The sequence below is a fragment of the Hydra viridissima genome, unplaced genomic scaffold (genome assembly GCF_058129835.1).
Source record: "Hydra viridissima isolate aposymbiotic clone 2 unplaced genomic scaffold, HvirCarnegie_v1 scaffold_1, whole genome shotgun sequence".
NCBI lineage: Eukaryota > Metazoa > Cnidaria > Hydrozoa > Anthoathecata > Hydridae > Hydra > Hydra viridissima.
In genome coordinates, this window is record NW_028324300.1 from 14,383,171 (window position 1) to 14,404,439 (window position 21,269).

Genomic DNA, 21,269 nt, shown 5'->3' on the forward strand with positions numbered 1-21,269 from the left:
ACAAAAGATTCATCTTAGAAGACGGAATTCACACCTTGGCTATCGGACATTACAAAACAAGGCAATAAAGAAGAACAGGCATCTTGAAGAACTGGTAAAGAAATAACATGATTATTTTTATACTTCTTCTTGATTTTTAAAGACGACTCTTAAGTATTGGTTTTGTCCAAGAACATGATATGAAGTGTTCACCATTTTTTATGCATTCCTTAAGTATGGGAATGGGTCAATGCGTCAGAACCGCCTTTTGACTATATATAAGGTATGTACAAATTTTCAGCTCTATGCGAATTATTGCAAATCTACCACTATTTTTTTTGTCTATTTTGACCGGATTATTAGGATACGCCAAGACCTTGATGACTAAATTGTCAAACGTTCATTCAATAATTCCTTTCCTGAAATTACTCCATTTTTTAAAGAAAAGGTAACAGGTTCAATATTAGTGTGATACAACAATTTTGCTATTAACAATTGGCTTTTTGCTGTTGTTGCTTTTGAATTATTTACATTTGCATTTGATTCAATAATAGTATAATTTCTCCCCCCTTGTACGAGATGTTTTAGGTGTTTGGTTTAAGTCTTTCAAACAAAAACAATAAAGTAAGAGTAGATGTCTTATATCCTCTCATATTTCAATACGCTTCCAAGAAACTGCATTTCGATGCGATTTTAAAGTCAATATTTTTTTAGTTAACTCGAAAATTTGTCTCAATGCTTTCATTGTAAAATAGGCTTTAGATACTAAATATTTAGCTATTAGTGTTTGTATTTGTTTCACAAAATCGTTTCCTTAGAATTTTCTCGCTTTAGTTTCACAAACAATTTTTCTTGGAATCATTTTGAAACGTATATCTTTTTTTCCTATAATACTTCTGAAAAGGTAATCATAGACTTGTCCTATCTCACATCTAATTTTTGCTTCTTTAAATAGACGATACCTATATAATCCTAACGTATTCTGCTACTTCTTTAGCTAATTCACTTGTCTGTCGAAGACAAAATGTATTAATAAAGTCCTTTTAAAAATTGTTTATAAGTCCTATTGATATCTTTATTTTAGTAATCGAGACAAAAATTAGCTCCACATTTGTGCCATAATTGTAATGAGAGGCCTTCGTTAGAAAAAAGTATTTCCTCTGTTATTAAACCAATTCAACAGGAGGAGATTACTGTTCCAATTTTTAAAAAGTTTTAAGAAAAGCCTCAAGTGTGTCTTTTTACATAAAGGGAACATTTTGGCCCAGTTGATCTTTCTTCGAATTTGTGAAAAACTCACTATGACTTCAAAATTGAGATTGATTTACTGCTGTATGGTGAACATAACTAGATCGTTTGATAAAGATTGATAAAATGCTTAAAGTGATCAGAAACTTAAAAAATCAAATTTCAAAAAATCTCTAGTTCATAAGAAGAATCTGACTACAAAATTCGACGCACATATTTTAGGTAAGAGTCAGTCCCCAGAATTCGACGCGACAAGCTTTTCTATTCTCCAGTATAATACGCTCCAAAGTTATTACATCAACAATTTCAGAATTCACTTCATTTTAACTTTTTTTTTTTCTTGTTAGCCAATTAGAGTACCTGACTGTCTGAGTACCTGAGTTTGATGTTTTGCTTAACTTTGGTCGAATATTTTTTGCTTAAATCTAGTCGAATAATTTTTGGATAAAATTTTTGAAAAAAGTTGGTTTGGATAAAAAAAAATTATAAATGGATTAAACGAACTTATAAAAGAATTGATGAAAGTTTTGTAGGAATTTAAAATTTAATTTGTTTCGTATAAAATGATATATTCAGAATTAAACAAATATAGACGAAATATATTTATTAATTTATACAGATATATATATGAAAATTTTAAAAAATTGTACATTCATTTTACTATTTGTAAATAAAAATTTTAATGACCTTTTTATTTTATTGAACATTTTTTAACAAAAACGCACAAAACGTCACGCCTATTACATAAGGTTGTAAAATTATCATTCGTATTTATTGCCAACGTCCAAAAGTTAGTAACTAATGTAATTGATTTTAAAACCACAGCTCATTTTAAAGGCATAAAAAATTTTGAGTTTTTCAAATTAAAAAATTTTCAATAAATTATCAAGTAAAAACATTTAATTCAGAAGTTTATTATCAAATAGTTTAACAAGCTGAGTTAATAAAACGTTTCATTAACACCTTGTCCTGCATACTATAGCTTTAGAAAAGAGAAATAAGTAGTTTTGTTTCAGGGTTGACCGTTTAGGACGCAAAACGAAATGCTTTTAAACTATCACTATTAATTCTTGGAGTATTGGGAACCAATAGCGTTTGATTGAAGATTTACTTTTTGCAACATTTTTTTTTTTATAAAGAAAATAATTTATTCAAACTTATTATTTAGATTGAACCATCAAAAGAAATCAAAACCTTATATAAATCACGAAAAGAAAAAAAAAATAGTATAAACTGCTGAATATTATTCTGACATAAACTTAAACAGATATTGAATAAAAGGAATTTTTTTGAATTGGAAAAAAAAAATAATAATAACACGTTAAAAAACAGTTAATACAAACCAAACATGGAATCGTATTGATATTAAGAATTAAGTGACATAATTTTAGAATAAAACTTGGAAAAATGCTGGATAAATGAAATAAATCAGTTTAACAATAAACGTGATACTCGTCACATAAGTCATTTTAAAGCTTCAAAGCAATAATAACAGCAATAAAAATAATATTATAGTTTAAATGGATGGTTAAATTTTTTTTGGGTAATTTCAAATAAGGCGAAGGTTAGTGGCGCGAAGAACAATTTTGGATAGAAAGCAAGATCATATAATTCCGCACAAATTTGTTAAACTCGGTGTAAGTCCAGAATACAAATTTCGAATGTGTATCGGTAATTTAATCGGAATTTTAATCAGAATATTTCAGATAAAATTTTACAAATTTTGTTAAAAAATTCGGATAAAATCATACGGGCTTAGCCAAGTTTTACGATGACATGAGAAATAACGACGTGAGCCTTAAACAACAAATCGTTGAAAAGTTAATCAACGTTTGTGGTTATTTCTAATGACCATAGTCATTAGAAAGTAAACATAGCCGAGAATTCACGAATAAAAATAATTAACTATGATCGATGTCGATCAGCCCGATTATTATCTAAATTGTTAGCGGTTACAAACGATCTTTATAAATCGTATATGTTTGATTTCATTTATCTGTAGATCTTCTTATTTCGATTGTAATATTGGATACAAATGTTTCATTCTTTAAATATCTTTAAAAAATGTACAATTAATTATTGATCATTCGTCACCGGTGACGATCAGTGATTTAGTTCTGCTCGACACAGATTTTTTTAAATTTTCGAAAAATAAAGTTTTGATTAGAATGTGTTGAGATTTCGAAACCCTATACCTACCTTTCAATTTATGACGCTCCATTATAAACAGAACAATAACCGTGAAAAAATGAGTAAGAAATATCGATCTAGCCTAATATCGATTTTTGATTTGGTTTCATATAAATGATTAGTTACATTGTAAACATTGACAACAAAAAAAAGTATATACATCAAAGACCTAAAACATTTAAAAATGCGAAGAATCGTCAGGTGAACAAAAGTTTGCGAACCTCAAAGTGGCCAATTTTCACTGACCAAATAAATAAAATAAAAAAATGCAACGTCTAAATAGAGCGCTACAAAATATTTGGTTTAAGAAATCGAGATATTTAAAATAAATAAAAGTTACAAAAGTAAACCTTTTCATAAATTTATACAACCAACTAAATACCAAAAAGAAAATTGGATAAATAGAAAAACCAAGAGCCACAAACTTCGTGACTCATGACAATTTCCTTTTATTCTTCAGTATAAACAACTTAAAAAATACAAAATAATCATTTAATAAGAAATATTCCTTTAAAAATGTCGTGGACATATTAGCTAGGGCCGTTTTTTCGTTTTTAAAAACTGTATTTGAACTCGATATCAAACTTAATGTGGAATTTATTCAAAAGAGAGGAATTTCACTAGGAAATCGTCCTTTTCGAAGAATCTTCGTGGTTTTCTAAAGATATAATAAAAAATTAAAAGAGATTAAAAATATAACAAGAAAAAAAAATTAAATGGCGATAAAGAAAAACCACGAGTAACATAAAATTACCGGTTAACGACTCTTTTTGCAAATCTTCGCGAATACGACGCTCGGTGAGAAGCTCTTCTAAAAATTAATATCAACGTTAAAGAAAAAAAAATAAGAGGAAGAAAAAAAAAAAAAAAAATCATCAAATTAAAGATATTTGTAACGAGTTCAAGCTAAAATTATTTTTATTCAAACCTTTGAGTTTTGCTATTTCATTAAGAAGTTCGTTTTGTTTTTGCTTCATATCTTCAACTTCTTGTTTGTGAAATTCTAAATAATTATCACAATTACAATGGCGATAAACATCAATGATGATCAACATCTATGATGATCAACACTAATGATGATTCTTTGTAATACAGCAAAAAAAGTATAGAATTAATAGATCAAAATAACAATGTAGTAATACTAATAACTTTCAGTGTATATAGTAAATGATAAAAAGATAAATTAAAAGTATTCTTACAACTAATCAAGAAAATACTTGTATATTTTTAACTATAATGACTGAAAACTTACTGATTGCTTCTTTCAACTTCCTTTCGATGTGCAAACGACGATTTTGTTCTTCGTCAATTTCACGCTGGTATCCATCTATACATTTTAACATGAAACATTCTTAATTTATCATTACTTGTGAAAAACATTTATACAGGATTTAGCTTTAGTGTAAAACCAGACTTAAATCAATTGCATCTTAAAAGAAGAGAGTATTTTTAGAAATTTTTAAACCATGTGTTTTCAGATTGCTACAAGTAAAGATGCAGACTTTGAAGTCTGCATTTTTACTTGTAGCAATCTGAAACTTTTCTTTACTTTTTATTAATAACAACAACTTGAAATTCTTCCTGAAATTCTGAAAAAAATTAAATGACTTTGTTTCTACAAAAACAACTTTGTTTTAACTGAATATAAGCATAGACATCTTAAATTACTTTAAACTTTGACACACTTTCAATTCATTTTGCTTTATTTTATTCATTGTTCAAAAAAAAAAAAAAAAAACAGACACAAAAAAACAAACCATGAAGAATGCGAAGTTCAATTTCTTTTCTGTTCAAGTCTTTCATGAGATCTTCATGCCTTGGGTAGCCATTATACTTATCTAAAAATAATTGTGTCTGGTATAAAAGCAATCCAATTCTTATTAATCTAGAAAATGAAAAATAACATCATTTAAAACTGCTTTCTTAGAGCTCACATTTTTTGCACATATCAACTTCACCATTATCATCATCATCATGAAAACGTTTTCCATTGTGTAGAGATCTTGAAGGAGTTACTAAAATTTTGCCAGGGTCATAATCACCATTTGGAATAACAATAGGACAATCTATTGAAGGGTGAATTTTTTGAATGTGATGCATTGCTGTAGTTGTTGGGCTTAATATTTCTCCTTTTGTTAGTTGGGTGGCAATTGGAGGTTCAACAAATGTAGGTGACTGTTGCATTGACGAAGGTGATTGATATTCTTGACTATCATAACTGTTTTCAAAATCAAATTTTGATTTGCTAGGCTGATTTTTGCCTGGAGCAAGTACAATAGGTTCAAGAAAATCTATATTTTTTATTTTAATTCTATTTCGTTCTGTTTCATACATACTTAAAAGTCTCATGACATCTGTCTTATTTATAAATGTACAAACTGTAGGTCTTTTAATAACATTTAACCTGCGCAATTGATGCAATTGAGAATAAGTAAATCTATATTTTATAATTCCAAGTTTTCGAAAATGATAGTCTAATGATGCACTCTGTTCTTCTAAAAAATCAACTAATTTGTGTACATCTGGAGTTGTTATTACAATATTTCCATCTAGATCAAATGTATGGATTGTTACTTTTTCATCTGCATTTCTGGAACAGTTCTCATCATGTACATCTTCAGAACTGAACTTACTATCAAGATTTATTGTTTCTGTAAAGGTAATTTCATTAAGCTTAGGATCCCCTGCTAAACAGTAAATTTGAAATAATTTTTCTGCATCAGCTCTGGGAACATATGTGCAATAGGTAGCATTGTTTTGCAAAATGTTTCTACTTTTTAATTCTCTTAAATGAGCAAAACAAAATCTTCTCTTATGAACTTTAAGTTTATTGAAATAATAGTTCACTTGAATTGAGTTTCCATGTATACTCTGAACAATTTTATGGATGTCAGGCATACAAACAACCTCCTCATTTTCTACCATAAAAACATGAACAACCATGTCATTCTCTTGAAACAAAGGAATCTCTCCATCATCATCCAAAGCAATTTCTGATTCTGTATCAGCTGGAGAAAAGAGTTGCTGTTTTGGAGAAGTTGAATCTCTTGGACTCATTGAGTTCTCACGTGTTGCACTCATCATGCTTGAACTAGGACTTTCATTCTTTATTTTTACAGGTTTCCAAGAGGGAGTAGCTAGAGCAAGATCAATAACTTCTAAGAACTTTACCTTTTCTTCAACTTCATCACAAGACATTCCATATGCATCAAAAACTTTTAAAGCATCTTCCTTCATAACGTAAGTACAATGAACAGCTGATCTTTTGATTATATGCAACTCTTTGATTTTGTCAAGATGAGCAGAATGAACAAATTTGTAAGGGACAATCCCGAGCTTAGAAAAATAATAACCAGCAGCACCTTGGTTAAAAGTAACCTGAATAACTTTTTGGACATCAGGAGTACAAACAATAATGTCCTCACCAAGACGGAACTGATGAACCTTAATAGGAAATTCTTGCACTGATTCAGAAGCTCTCATCTCACAAGGTTTGGAAGGAGGACTTGGCATAGGTTTTTCATCAAGTAGCACTGGATCCATCCAAACTATTTTAGAGCTTTTTCTACTGTTGCCTGTCAAATCAAAACTATCAAATACCATCTCAGCATCCTCTTGAAGAATATATGAACAAACTTTGGCATCATGACCTAAAATTCCTAGCATTTTTATCCGTATTAATTGAGCACCAGAGTATCTTCTGGAGCTAATTCCATGTTTTGAAAGGTAGTAATTAGCTTGAGAAAGAACTTGGTAGACATTTCTCAATACTTTATTGACTTCAGGCATACATACAACAATATGTTTTCCAATAATTAATGGGTGTAATGTAACTGATTCTCCATCTGCATTTAAGTCTCGAGAAGAATAATATGGTGAATGTTGATTAGGTGAATAAGTAGACATCTGAGCAACTTCCATAATTCTTAAATAAGATATAAAATTAATATGAACAAAAGCAATTTTACTATATACAAAAAATATATAAATAAAGATTCAATAAACATATAAACATAAGTTAAAAAAATCTATAGTAGCTGTTAAAAAAGAGTTATAATAGCTGTTTGATTACTTTTTTGCTAGTGTAGGTGAAATTATTTAACTGATTTTTTCTTACTCTCTCTTTCTCTTTTAAAAACGCAAAGAAAGTGACAATTCTTATGAAAAGTAAAATAGCAAAAGAATCTAATAGTAGCCTTTTATTTCAATACAGAAAAGGTTCATTAGACATCCTTTTGAAGAAATCCCACATGTTGAGCGCATACAATTATTGTATGTTTTAATTTAAAGAAATTAAATACCGTTGATTTTTACCAAGAAAAGAACAATGACAATAAAAGTGCGCTCAAAAATGAAAGCGTGTAATTTAAAAACACATAACTAGCCACATCTATTCATAAAGAGATTTTTTAATAAAAGTAGCGAGTTGTGGTAAGATTTATTTCCTTCTTTCTAATAAATTACTTAGTTGTTTCCAAATACAAAACCTTCAAAATAATCTTTTCATTTTTACTTTTCGCGTACGTTCATCGTTGATTCTGATTTATTTTGTGTTTATTGTTTTAAACCTTGGTCAAGTATAATTATAAACATAACTTCATACATACAGAATCTCTTTGATATACATATTTAAAATTTTCATACGAAATTGAAAAGCGTTTTAATATCAAATCTTTGCTCTTACGTAAATAAAATTTTTTCTTTAAGACAATATTTCTATATCAATAACAAAGCTTTCATAATACATTTATTTCTATATTTGTTTTATAATATTCAAAAAACATACTTTTTCTCCAGTTATTCTTATTCAAACCAACATTAGATTGAGAAGTTTTTATTTGATATATTTTAGTTGTAAAATCATTATAAAAAATAATATGCAAAATTATTGACCGAAAAAAAGATAATGATCAGAAAACTAAAGAGTTGTAATAAGAAAATAAATTTCAATCAGCAGATATTTAGATAGAAAATAGAATAATGTTGCAATATTAAAATACATTTTCTCCTAACATTCTATTGAGTAAACAATAATCCATTACGACATCTTTTTACAGAGTAGTAATCGTCCAACCATAAAATAAATAAAAAAAGGCGAGAAGATTTATGTTGGTATAACTTGGTATACGCAAACTTATTGAAGCATTCTAAGCCTTAAAATTTTTAAGGATGTTTACAAATTAACGCATAGCACAATTTTCCACTATATGAGCAGGGCCCAATATGAGCATTATAAATAAATGAAAATTATTAAACGAACTGTTTTTTTTTTTAAATTGTAACAAAGAAAATTGATGAAAATCTTATAAATTAGACAACAATTTTGGATATATTTAATACTTCTTGTTATTGGTCGCCACTTTTCCGCTCCGAGACCGGAATCTCGTTTAAAATTCGGCTAAGGATAATTATGGTAATTATTATAAAAAATGTTCACACAGGTTAGGTTATGGCTGAGATTTACTTATAAGTATTTGTTCAAGGTAAAATTGTTCTTAATTGGCCGTATGGATTTAATTATCCATTAGAATTTAATCATTTTCATACTATATTAAAAACTCTCCAATTAAGTCTTAATGGTAACTAACATTACGTCAACGGTTATCGCCATACAACCTCTGAAGCCTATCAAGTTCCCTCTTCCTAATTCACTCTCGTCAAAGGTAGCACTTAACTTACTAACTCGATTTTAATGAAGCTATGAATGGTCGCAAACTATTTTAAACTTTCTAAAATTGTATAGATAAATATTGAAGATATGTTAATAGAACAGCTGCAAAAAGAACTTTCCGTCTCAGTAATAATAATAATAATAATAATAATAATAATAATAATAATTTGCATGTGCGATATATATATATATATATATATATATATATATATATATATATATATATATATATATATATATATATATATATATATATATATATATATATATATATATATATATATATATATAAAGCATACGCACATATAGATATATTAAACAGTAACAAGTTAAGCGAGGTAAATATTATTTTGGTATGTGTTCATAAAAAATTGTTTGGTATTTTTTCTATTCTCAAAGCAGTTACAAGCAAAAATGCTTGCAATTTGTTAAATAACATTTTCATCAAAATTGCGCCATTTGTTAGGATTTGGTTACTAAGTGTGAAAAAACCCGTAAAATTATTTTTTAAATTTCATTTTTTTTTTTTTTTACTGCTAAATTATTTTCATTTAATAGCTGGCGTTTATTTGTTTAAGACTGAAAAAATGAAAATGAATTATTGAAAAAAGATAAATGAATTACAATAAATAATGAATAAAAATGATTTGTATTTTTAAAGTATGTTACTAAATTTGACAAGTGAAATATTTCATTTTGTTTATTGAATTTTTTTTTTTTTTTATTTGAGAATTTTATCTCCGTCTATTTTACCTTTGAACTCGACACTGAACCTAATCTTAAAGTTAAATTTAGCAACAACGAATTTTCAATCTAATTTAATAATTCCTACGATATAAGCAAATTTCATCTTGATTTTTCTAAACTTATCGATAGAAATCAAGATTTCTTTCTGTTCAATTAAACACATAGAAAAAGAAATACCGTTACGATGTCCCTTATCGAATCAAATAGGCGACAATAAGTTTTTGCATTTCCTCGCTGCTTTTTCTCTTATAATAAACTTCTGGTTTATAATTGAATTTTCTAAGTTTTATTATATTTGTTTACGTGGCGTCAATCTTTAATCCGGTATCTTTTAAAACCATATTTATTTGCTTTCTTCGTATTGTTTAAGCAGGAGAGGATTAAATAAATATATATATAGGAAAAATAAATACAGAACAATCAAATAACAATATTCCGTGTGCTCGCTTTGATGGTTGTTTTTATAACATATTATGAATGTTAAAATAAGCAATTATCTGTTTTATACGCTTAATCTTTCTTTTCTTATCTTAATTTCTATCAATAAGTTTTTATTATAATTGTTTTTATCGTCGTTGTTGTTTTTACTTGTTCCCAGCTTGCTTGGTATGGGAATCGAATAACTGAAGTTTTTTTAAGTTATTGTAGAAACTTCATTCGATTCTTCGAGTTTAAAATGATTGTATTTCACAGATCAATAAACATCGAATTTATCAACAATAGCATTCCAAAAAATAGCCTCAATTTTAACTTGGGTTTTTTTAACTTAAAGGTTTCGCAACTTTAATTTATTTGACAGAAAAAGGTTCGTTAAATAGTGTTTCCCTTCCATTTCTGGAAATCGTTTTGTTGTCGTTTGAGTTGCTATTTCTGTTGATGCCGTTGTTTCTCGTTATTGTTCTAGCGCAATAGATATTAAAGCACGGAGACATTCAAAATAAAGTTTACAAAAATAAAGAATGTTTTTTTTTTTAATTTTAAACTTTAAGTAGAAAATGTTCGAAAAGACAGTGATAATAAACAATTACTGAATGCATAAACAAAATGAAAATAAAAATTAAAATCTTACTTTTTGATATTTTTTTTTTAATTCGACTTTTTGTTGAAGCAACCACGACAGTGTCGCACACTTACCTTTTTTTTTTATTTAAGAATATAAAAAATAACCAAACATTATGAACTCATTAAGAACATATTATTTTAACGAGTAAATTCATAAAACTATGTCAATATCGAACCTATAATTTATGCGTCACTATAAATAACTTTGTGTTGAGTTTTTATTTTTAAGCAGTTTTTATTACTTTTAAAAACAAAAAACGATTCGACAAATATGATTAGATGATAAAAGAGAAATTATGAAAATTTATACAAGTCATTTAAAATATAAATCCACGCCCTTTTTTCTTGTTAATATCAAATTGCATGCAAATATGAATTAGCGATGTAATAGTTTTTTTTTTTTTTTTACACAAGTCTATTTTGGATCTGTAATTTAAATAAATAAAATTTGTATCCAGTTTTTTTTTTCTATTTTTTTTTTTTTTTTTTTTTTGTGATGCATAATGAATATGAAGATTCATTCTTGCTCTATTCCTCGCCACGCTTCGTAAATATTGCATGATGTTAAAAAGAAACTGATGTAAGCAATCGCTGGGAGCTTAGACTCCACGAATGACCGTAGATATCAAGCTTAAATTTTTGAAGTATGCCTTCACCAAATCCGAAACGCATCTACCTCAGGTGCGAAACCCCTTCAGGTAAGTAATAACCTCGACCGCTATTGTTTTGGGTATTTGAATCGTAAAGGAGATAAATTTTTGCGCAAAAGTGTTACGCTGAGAATTAAGTGTTTTTATTTTAAATTTTTTATTGTTTTGTTTTGTTATTAGAAGTTTTGAATTCGGCGATTTTTTTTTTTTTTTTTGTTTTTTGTTCTATTGAAGGTCTTTTATTTTTTTTTAAAGCTTACTTTTCAACGATATTTAACCCCATTTCCTCTTTTCTGTTTATTTTTTGCTTTTTTTAATTGTTTTAATAGTTTTTTTTTCTCTTTAAAAGTTTAATTTTAGTTTTATTTATATTCCGAAAAGCTTCCGCTTTTTTGCACCACGCATGACCTACTTATATATATATATATATATATATATATATATATATATATATATATATATATATATATATATATATATATATATATATATATATATATATATATATATATATATATATATATATATATATATATATATATATATATATATATATATATATATATATATATAATTGTTCCTTAATTTGATTTATTAGCTGTTTTTAAGTCTTTAATTGCTTGTAAAACATTAAAAAAAAGAGTATGACGTCGACCTGCATTATGTAATATTTTGAACGCTTTCCTTCCACATGCAATGCATTTTACCAGCAGCACAACTTCATTCCCATGGCACTGTGCTTCACTAAATGGTGTAACTAAGAATGGCCGCAATAGATTTATACCCTAGATACACATGACCATGTTAAAATCTGCAAAAATCAATTCTTTTAAAATTTTAACGGTTGAAATGAGTTCTCTACATTATTTTAGAATGTTTTTTTTTTTATAGTTAAGTTTTCAACTTTTTGAATTTTTATTTTTTTTTAGAGGTTGTAAATCTTTGTTTTAAATCTGTTAAAACTTTTCATAAAAAAATTACAGAAGAAAAATGTTTAAAATTGATTATAAGATTTCATTCTCATATTTTAGATGATTTTGCTATTTGTGACTTTAGAGATCTTATTTCACATCTATTATTTAAAAGATTTTATGTTATATTTGTTATTTCAAAGATCTTTTTTAAATTCATTTTTTTAGAGATCTTATTTAATATTTATTATCTCAAAGATCATGTTTTATATTTATTATTTGCAAGTAACAGTGAAAAAATTTTCAAATATTTGTATTTTATTCATTATATATAAATATTTGTAGTATTTTATTTCATGCTTTTTAAAAACATTTCTTAGGAATATCAAATTTCCTTAACCTAAAAACGCATCTGATTACCGATGCGGCCATAATACGCATACCTAATATAAAACCAGTTTTATATAAAGAAAGACTTGGTATTTAAACCCCATTTTAAAATAATCAGTTGAAGCTGGTTAAGCAATCCACTAAACAAAAACTTCTTGTCACATGAACTCGAACAAATTTACTAAAAATATTCACTAAAAACATTACTTTCTGATGATTATCATCAATTACCACATTTTCATAAATTTATTTATATAAAGACGGTGTTTCACCGCGTATTATTATATACTCAGTATTCAAGAATCGAGATTAATCTTTGAAACCCTTTTAATATCATTATCTTTTCAGGTCCTTTTTCCGCTATCCCGAAAGCCATACAATCAGATCGAGATTCATGAAACTGCCTAATGAATATATCTCATAATGTATTCCTGCCTTTACACAAGCATGCGTAAAATACATTTACTTTGCCAACCAATCTTTCTCTATTAAAGCACTAAATGTACTTGAAAAAACCGTTTGCCAGAAAAAGATATACAAAAGGAAATTTAATTGAAAATGAAATTTATTTAATTGAAAATGAAATTTATTTAATTGAAAATGAAATTAGATGTAAAAAACTTCTCATTTTAAACTTCTTGCATCAATAATTCTAACGAAATCGATTGGTGTTTAAAAAAGATAACTGATCTTGTTAAAGCCATTGAAATATATGAGTATATATTTGAGTTTCAGTATATATTTGAGTAATAATATAATAAGAATTTGTTACATTATTTGATACAATGCGAGTATTTATTTCATCAGTGTCAATTAAATTCCACTTTTACAGAAAGTGGAATTCCATTGACAATGATGAAATTTTTTTCCCTATCATTTTTTATAGTGGCGGCTTCCTTTAAACTTGTTATAATAAGGAAATATAACAAACTTACATATCATAAACTATGTAAATAAACATCTATAAGTGATTTTATTGATAATATGATTGAGATGGAGAGACCTTATAAAGAAAAATTGACGAAATTGTCGTTAGTCTTAGAGAATATCAAAATAATCCAGAGACTTAGACTTAAAGAATATCAAGAAAGATTAAGATGATGACTGATGTTGGTTGATCAAGATGGAGGATAAACTAACTAAAAAAAAAAAAAAAATACTTGTGGCAATTTGGTGATTTTTAAAGACAGATTTATATGAAGTGAAAAAACATAAAATTAGCAGTAGTAAGATGAGATAAGTTTTAGACCTATTACAACTTATGCTTTTAGTCTTAAAAAATTAGAAGTATAGGAAGAAAAATTTTTTCCTCGTAGATAATAAATTGAAACATCTTTTTATTTTGTACAATATTTTAACTACTTATATAAGAATTTTGATCCAAAAATTGAATTCTCAGTTTTAGAGGAGAGATTGCTAAACCTTTTAATTCAAACATAAGAGACTGATTTTCATCCATTAAATTTAAGTATAGCTTCTTAATATTTAGAATTATTATAATGATTATAAAAACTTCATTAAAAACAACCGAAGCAATGAAAGCAAGAAATAAAATAAAATCCAATAAGCTTAAGTAATAAAAATAAAAACAACAAACAAGATCATTTTTATTTTCATATGTTAAGCTGTTGAAATCCTTATAGTTTCTGCTTCAAAGGTATGGTAATCGATCGTATGGATTACCATACCTTCGCATCCATAGTATGGCTGATTCTCTTACACCAGAGTTACAGTTTTCACTGAAGAAGCTGTTTTCTTAGTTTATTTAAGTCGAAAGGTTGCGTAGTGAAATGTAAAAAGTAAAATCTGAAATTCATACTATCCTATAGGGGAAGGATTGCTCAATATGTAATATAAAAATGTAAGGTTTTTTTTTACCACATGTTGAGTGATCTCTACTAAGACTAAATTCATTTTTTAGACGTAAACAAATGTAATTATTTAAGATAATTAAGTGCGGTTATGGCGAAAACACATTCTCTCAAGACAACTGTTCCGTAAAATCCTTGATGGAGTTAATCTTACTAATTCTTTACGGTGTCATTTATGGTGTTACTTTGGGATATTCACTTGCTCGGTCTCAACCAGTGTGTAGATATACAAATACAAACTATTGATCTATCTCAAAATTTGTATCCCTGCTATAGGGTTGATTATTTAAGTACGACTGACTTTCAAAAGAAAATACAAAATCCACATTTTGTGAGTAAATTTAGATAAACAATTCTTTGCTCAAAACCTTAATTTACATACTTCATGCAGTTCCGTAATAATGCAGAGGCTGTGGAGACCATATTCTCAGCCCTATTTTAAAGAAATAGAGCCGCTATGGTTTACACTATGGAATTGAAAAACTTGCTAGTGGAAAACCCCGAAAGTTTAACGTATATAAAAGTAAAAATATGACGAATAACGTTTATCTAAAACACCTGCATTGGCTATTGAAAATATAACAACACTAATTCCATGAGTTATCTAAAAAAACAAACATTTGATTGGCTTTAAATAAAGCAACAAAAACATCACACAAACACTAGATTATCTTAAATGATCTTATAAAAACGAATGTTTATATTATGCTAGAGTAGAAAAATGTAAAGTTAGAATAAGGCTAGATTTACACAATAACCTGAACAACTGGTAGTTAATAACGCCAGTAAAATATCATATTATCAACTATAAAAAAAAGGTTATCATACTCATGGTTCTGCACAAGCTATAAACAACAGAAAATATCATTTGTTGGTTTTACGGCTGGTTTGATAGAAAAATCAGAATAAAATTTAATTTACCCGGAAAAAATTTAATTTACCCGTAAAAAATACCAAATATTGATTAACTATATTACTACAACGAACTGTAACCTATAATTTAACTAAACTTTAGAATTATTAATTAATTAAGCTAATAAGTTACCATTATAGCTATTAACACACAGATGCCTATATTCAGTATGGAGGTAATAAATTTGAGTTAAAATGTAAGAAATGCATATCATTCAAAAAGAACTTAAAAGAGCAGGTATCAGCTTGTGAGGAGAAATACCGTCATCACATCATAAGACTGAATTTACACAAAACCAGAATAAGGATTGGAAATAACAGATAACTACCGCCCCCCCTAGCAGGAAACACTATCATAGAATAAAACGTTAACACTCTGTCTAGAAATAACTAAGTAAACTTAGAATGAGAGTTACACAAAGTCCAATTAATCCTTACACGGAACTTTGAAAATATCACGGTACCACAACCGTGACCTGAGTAAGAGTAGTTCACAATTGCCATTACAAGATTAGTGGAAAAAAGAATCCGTTTTTCTTTCCATTTTATTCATAATATTCTGTTTCATTTGCGATTATGTGCATGAGTGAGAAAGTATGTAACAATATATTCGGACATTGTTTTGTATGTTTTTAAATTGAGAATAGTTGTGCTGCGTAGCGAAAAATCCAAACTCTGAAACTTACAACTTTTGGCGCAGCGATGATGATGCGCTGTGCATTCATAACGTCCACAGATGGAAGGCAGTGGAAGGAAGGGGGGGAGAGGAGGAAGAGGAGGAGGAGGAAGAGGAGGAGGAGGAAGAGGAGGAGGAGGAAGAGGAGGAGGTATGTGTTGAAGAATTAAAATCAAACTTTGGATACTTGTAGAAAGAGGAGGGTATCCCCACACTAAAACGCGAAATAATAATATGGAAATATTAATTACCTTTTACAAAGAGTGATACACAACTCCAGCGTGTTACTTTTTATAAAATGCTAAATTTAGCGAATTAAATTTTAGCTCATTAAAATATTAAAATTCTCTCAAAATATGGATCAAAATTTATTTTTACTGAATTTCGCTAATTTTGTTAATGGAGTACCAATGGTACTCTACTAATAAATTTAAAACTTTTTAAAATTATGGCGCTGTCAAATCTAAAAACAAAACATTTTTTAATTACATGATGTCAATTAGAAGCGGAAAAGTTGCTGAAGAATGATTGCCTCTCTTGCTGTCTGTCACATTGGAGCTATAGCGCTCATTCGCGAGACCAAAAACTCGAACTTTAGCTCCAATATATATACCCGTATCAATAACAGACGCCAGGCTGACTGCAAGCAGATCTTGTTTCTACGTCGCAAACAAGATGATATTATCCAGAGTATCACAAACGAAGAAACGGCTTATACCATTACCATGGACCTATAATATATGGACGTGCAACCTTTTGTTTTACATCAAATAGGCCGCAAAAATCAGCGAGCCATGCGAGTTTCCGACAAACTCTAAATTTTCACCCGCCATTAAAAAAAATCTATCAAAATGGCTGCCCACAGTTTTAAAACAGAAACTCTGATCAACTGAGTTTAAACATGTGTAACATTTCATTAATAACACTGTTCAGGATAAAGTAACTACTTCACTCGTTGACAAATTACTAAACAAATTACACCAAGGTGAAGGAAATTAGTTGTCGGCAGGAACAGATTTTCAACATTTTTCCAGGATAAACATTTGTAAATTTAGTTACTTTTTTCGTGTAGACAAAGTTCCGTCGATAATAAAATAGACCTGTAAGGATAATTTTGAAATGACTAAAAAAAGTATAGCGAAATATAAAAAAGCTTAATTAAAATTTTTAGTCAAGGTCTGGTTTCATTAAACTCCTTGGTCCTTCATTAACCAGGCTTAATTTTATGTATTTTTTGAGTATTTTTTCCGACATGTCGCCATTTTTTGTCTCGACTACTCTATAAGCTCCATAATATATATTCCCCTATGCATTTTTTTGTAGTAGATGTATTTTCTAATGGGCTTTTTTATAATTTATTTGATAATGCAAAACCTTTTAAAAAGTTATTCAAATTTATAATTATCTTGCAAAATGCGGCCAGATAATTCATGTTTTTGTTTTTCATGTTTCGTATATTATTTCATGTCATAAAAAGCACATAATAACCCATTTGCTTTTGTCAAATGAAAATTAGTTTATATATAGCTGGTAAATACCATGTTGATAATAAATACTTAGTTATTCTTGCGGTTTGCCATAAATTGGCTTAGCTAAATTCTTTAAAACTGTGACAAATTATTTTTTTCTTTGTTGTATTTACATTCATTTTGTGTAAGTTATTTATCCTTAACTGTATATATTTCTGTTGTTAAACATAAAAATAGAAAATTCTATAATATTCATAGACTGGAAGTCTACAGCAATATAAGAGATAGAGTAGTCCCCTGGACATGAAACCATTGTGCTCCAGGTTGCTACAAAACTAGTTGATATTTTGTATTATTTATTATATCTCTAGCTATACATGTACTAAAGTAGTTAAGTATATGATCTCAATTTCTATATCATCATCAGCGTTATTTCTTAAAATATTAAGAATATCTAGCTATATAAAATTAAGCTTAAAGCTTGGTTATATTGCTGTTATCTTGAATTACTAAAAGGAAGTTGATGTGACTGGTTAGACGAGACCAAAAACTTTCGACGAATCCGACATACTTTAATATAATTTAATTTCTATTGTTTAAAACAAAAGATTTGTAACAATGTGCAACGAGCATGGTTCGCAAAAAAAAAAAACAATAGGTTGCACGTCCATCTCTTAAGGTGAGCTTCCACTCATCCGTTTTTCCTACAGGAAAGGGAAAGGGATGGGAAAATTAATCACTTGAGCATGCGCAGTGATCAATTTTCAAAGTTAAATTACAAACTGCGCACGCTCACGTGATTAATTTTCCCTTCCCTTTCCCTTTCCCGTAGCAAAAACGGATGAGTGGAAACTCACCTTTATAGGTCCATGCCATTACTGAAGCTATAATATTCACAACATAGCTCGCATCAAACTAAGTTAATTTTTTTATATATCGCCTGGAATATTGTGATACAGGAAAATTTCCATAAGAAAAAAAAGGAGACAGAAAGGTGATAATTAACAGCCACGCGAAGTATTTGAGATTAAATTACAACCTGTACTTCATTCATCAAGAAGGATTTGCAGTGAAGCTTTTGAAGAGAGTCAAGAATTTAAGTCAAACATAGGTAAAAATACATTTTAGTTTTTTTTTATTGACAAAAATTATGAATCTCCCAGTTAAAACTCAGCGGTACTAGAAAAGCTTTACAGAACAGAAAGTAAGACTTTCTTATATATACTAATCAAACGTTTATGGAACAAACAGTTTGAAGATGTCTTAAGTAAGAACGAAAATGTCTGTAATTTCTTTTTCTGCTGATATAAGGACTTTTTTTGTTCGTTTTTGTATTGCGGATTTTCAAGCTGGATGAGAACCCAAAAGGCATTGATTAGCAATTTAGAAAATATTTTCGTTTGCATAACTTTGCCAATTGGAAGATAGCGTTTTAAAATCTAAAAAGTTTTAAAATTGTGAATGTTTACTTTTTAAATTTAACAGAAAAGACTGATTTGAAAATTAACAGAATGAAAAACTTACTTATTTGAAACTTTAAGCCAAGCAATATTTGTAGACGATTCACCAGCAGTACCACGTCGTCATATTCGTAACCAGGGACGCAGTAGATTAATAACGCCGTAAAATTTAGTGACCGTTTATTACTAAAAAAGCAAAACAACTTTTGTTTCAAGTAAATTTAAACTGAGCCTTGAGTCACATTCAAGTTCGCTTATCACATAAGAATTTGCATTTTTTCGAATGAGCTTCCAAACGAAGCGAAAAACTGCTAACACAGATGATATTTTGCAATTCTGATTCTTAGTTGGATTGTTTTGAGTTTTGATTTGTTGATTGATTAAAGAAAAGGAATAGATAACAAACTGAAATATTCTCTCCCCATACGATAACTGAAGTGCGCAAAATTAAACTTTTTTGTGAAAATAAATGCACACACGTATGCAAAAAAAAAAAAAAAAAAAAAAAAAAAAAAAAAAAAAAAAGTTCACGAATTAAAACATACAAGAGTGCAACTGATCATTTCAAATTTTAAGAAAACATACCATTCCTCGTACATCGATTTAACTATGCCGGCACCCGGAAGAGTATATGTATCTAAAAAAAAAACATCTGGTTTTTCATAAAGAAAGGGAAAAAACGAAATGATTTTTTTAGAAAATTTATTTTTTATACCATCAGTTTTTTTGTGATTGTATTCAGTCCAACCAAAATCTTGCTTGAATTTTTGTTTAAAGTCCAAGTCAGAAGTAAGGAAACGAAAAGGATCCCTATATAAGATACAAATAATAGTTAATATTAGAAAGTAAAAAACATAAATAAATAAACATTCTAGAAAACAGATTTGAGATGTAACAACACTCAATAAATTCGTTCATGAAAAATTACCCTTGAAGATCACTGTCATTTCGTATGTGGGAACTAATACCAGAACACATCACAATTTTACTGAAGCAACTAGTTTCTATCCATGAAATTAATTTTTTACGGAATGCTGAAATACGACCCTTTAAAAGTTGAGAAAACCAACCCAAACAATAAGAGTTAAGAAAATTAACATTTATAAAATAAATATGAAAAGATAAAAAAAAAAAATTCAAAAATAAGAAAAATTCAAAAAAAGAGGTCTTAACGAAAGAAAATTACCTTTATAAATGGAGCTCGTTGCTGAACTATCAGTAAACTGTGTTCTTTGCACTCAAACACTAAATACATAAAAACTAGTTATAAAATAATATAAATATTAACAATAAAAAATGCTGTTACATCAACAACAAGAACCAATAAAAACAAAATCATAATTTAGAGCTTTTTTGTTATGATGATCATTAGTTTCCTTATATAAAAATTAGTTGAAATTATATTAAAATTACATTGAAATTAGGTTCTTCAACTCAATTGATCAACCAACAGCATTTCTCAGGTATTTAAACTGGTTTCAGTTTAGGTAACTGGGATTTAACATTAAACTCATTTAGCCATAATTCTTTATATTATTTTTTATTTGAATTGAAAAGTTAATATAAATTTAAAAAAAAAAAAATCAAAAATGCTTATTTTTGAAATAAAAAACCAACATTTGAGATTTTATTTTGAAAAAATTACCTTTTTTTTTACCAGAAAAATTAACTTTTCTGGTAAAATGAATGAATTAAAGAGATGAACGCTCTAAAAATTGGAAAATGCTCTAAAAAATGCCTCCCCTAACTTCCTTATGCTCTTAAATTTTTTAATCAAAAAATTTTCAAATTACATGTATAAGAAAGACCTCAATAAATATTTAAAAAAAAAAAAAGTATTAGCAAACTAAGACAACTTCATATTTTTGTTAGGTGTTTATAAGACTTCATTTTCTTTATTTACTTTTAGGTTTTTAGAAATGCAGTGATATTAAAACAAAAAAAACAAAAACAAAAAAACATTTTTAATTTAGAATAATAACAAATATAATGATTAGATGATAAGTATAATAGCTTTAACATGACTATGTTAT

General features: G+C 27.8%; 2 protein-coding genes across 5 annotated transcripts in view; both read right to left on the reverse strand.

Annotated features, from left to right (window-relative positions):
* Nucleotides 1-3,489: 3,489 nt before the first annotated feature.
* LOC145187268 (uncharacterized) lies at nt 3,490-11,143 on the reverse strand. Of its 4 annotated transcripts, none has more exons than XM_090084629.1 (7): nt 10,905-11,143; nt 5,352-7,342; nt 5,175-5,255; nt 4,670-4,744; nt 4,346-4,420; nt 4,172-4,228; nt 3,490-4,075 (listed from the first exon to the last, which is right to left on the reverse strand). In XM_090084629.1, the coding sequence occupies exons 2-7, from the start codon at nt 7,336-7,338 to the stop codon at nt 4,038-4,040; spliced, it is 2,313 nt and encodes a 770-aa protein (XP_089940755.1). In that variant the 5' UTR covers nt 7,339-7,342; nt 10,905-11,143; the 3' UTR covers nt 3,490-4,037. The 4 variants fall into 4 exon arrangements, with proteins under 4 accessions (XP_089940755.1, XP_089940763.1, XP_089940746.1 ...); XM_090084637.1 differs by lacking the exon at nt 10,905-11,143 and adding an exon at nt 10,013-10,303; XM_090084620.1 differs by lacking the exon at nt 10,905-11,143 and adding an exon at nt 8,204-8,308.
* A 7,709-nt stretch (nt 11,144-18,852) lies between these two features.
* The window catches only part of LOC145188170 (proteasome assembly chaperone 2-like), a 5,105-nt gene continuing 2,688 nt past the window's right edge, over nt 18,853-21,269 (reverse strand). Inside the window, exons 3-8 of the mRNA XM_090076830.1 lie at nt 20,423-20,481; nt 20,165-20,283; nt 19,952-20,046; nt 19,822-19,873; nt 19,301-19,422; nt 18,853-19,215 (exon numbers count right to left, since the gene is read on the reverse strand). Of these exons, the coding sequence (XP_089932956.1) occupies nt 19,160-19,215; nt 19,301-19,422; nt 19,822-19,873; nt 19,952-20,046; nt 20,165-20,283; nt 20,423-20,481 (503 nt within the window). The 3' untranslated portion in view covers nt 18,853-19,159. The remainder of the gene's footprint in view (nt 19,216-19,300; nt 19,423-19,821; nt 19,874-19,951; nt 20,047-20,164; nt 20,284-20,422; nt 20,482-21,269) is intronic.

Excerpts from the sequence above, each read along its gene's own strand:
- LOC145187268 (XM_090084629.1), bottom strand. The coding sequence starts at position 7,338 with ATGGAAGTTGCTCAGATGTCTACTTATTCACCTAATCAACATTCACCA. Across the intron at positions 4,745-5,174 it reads TGAACTTCGCATTCTTCATG|ATGGATACCAGCGTGAAATT; the intron begins GTTTGTTTTTTT and ends TAAAATGTATAG. Across the intron at positions 4,229-4,345 it reads TGAAATAGCAAAACTCAAAG|AAGAGCTTCTCACCGAGCGT; the intron begins GTTTGAATAAAA and ends ATTAATTTTTAG.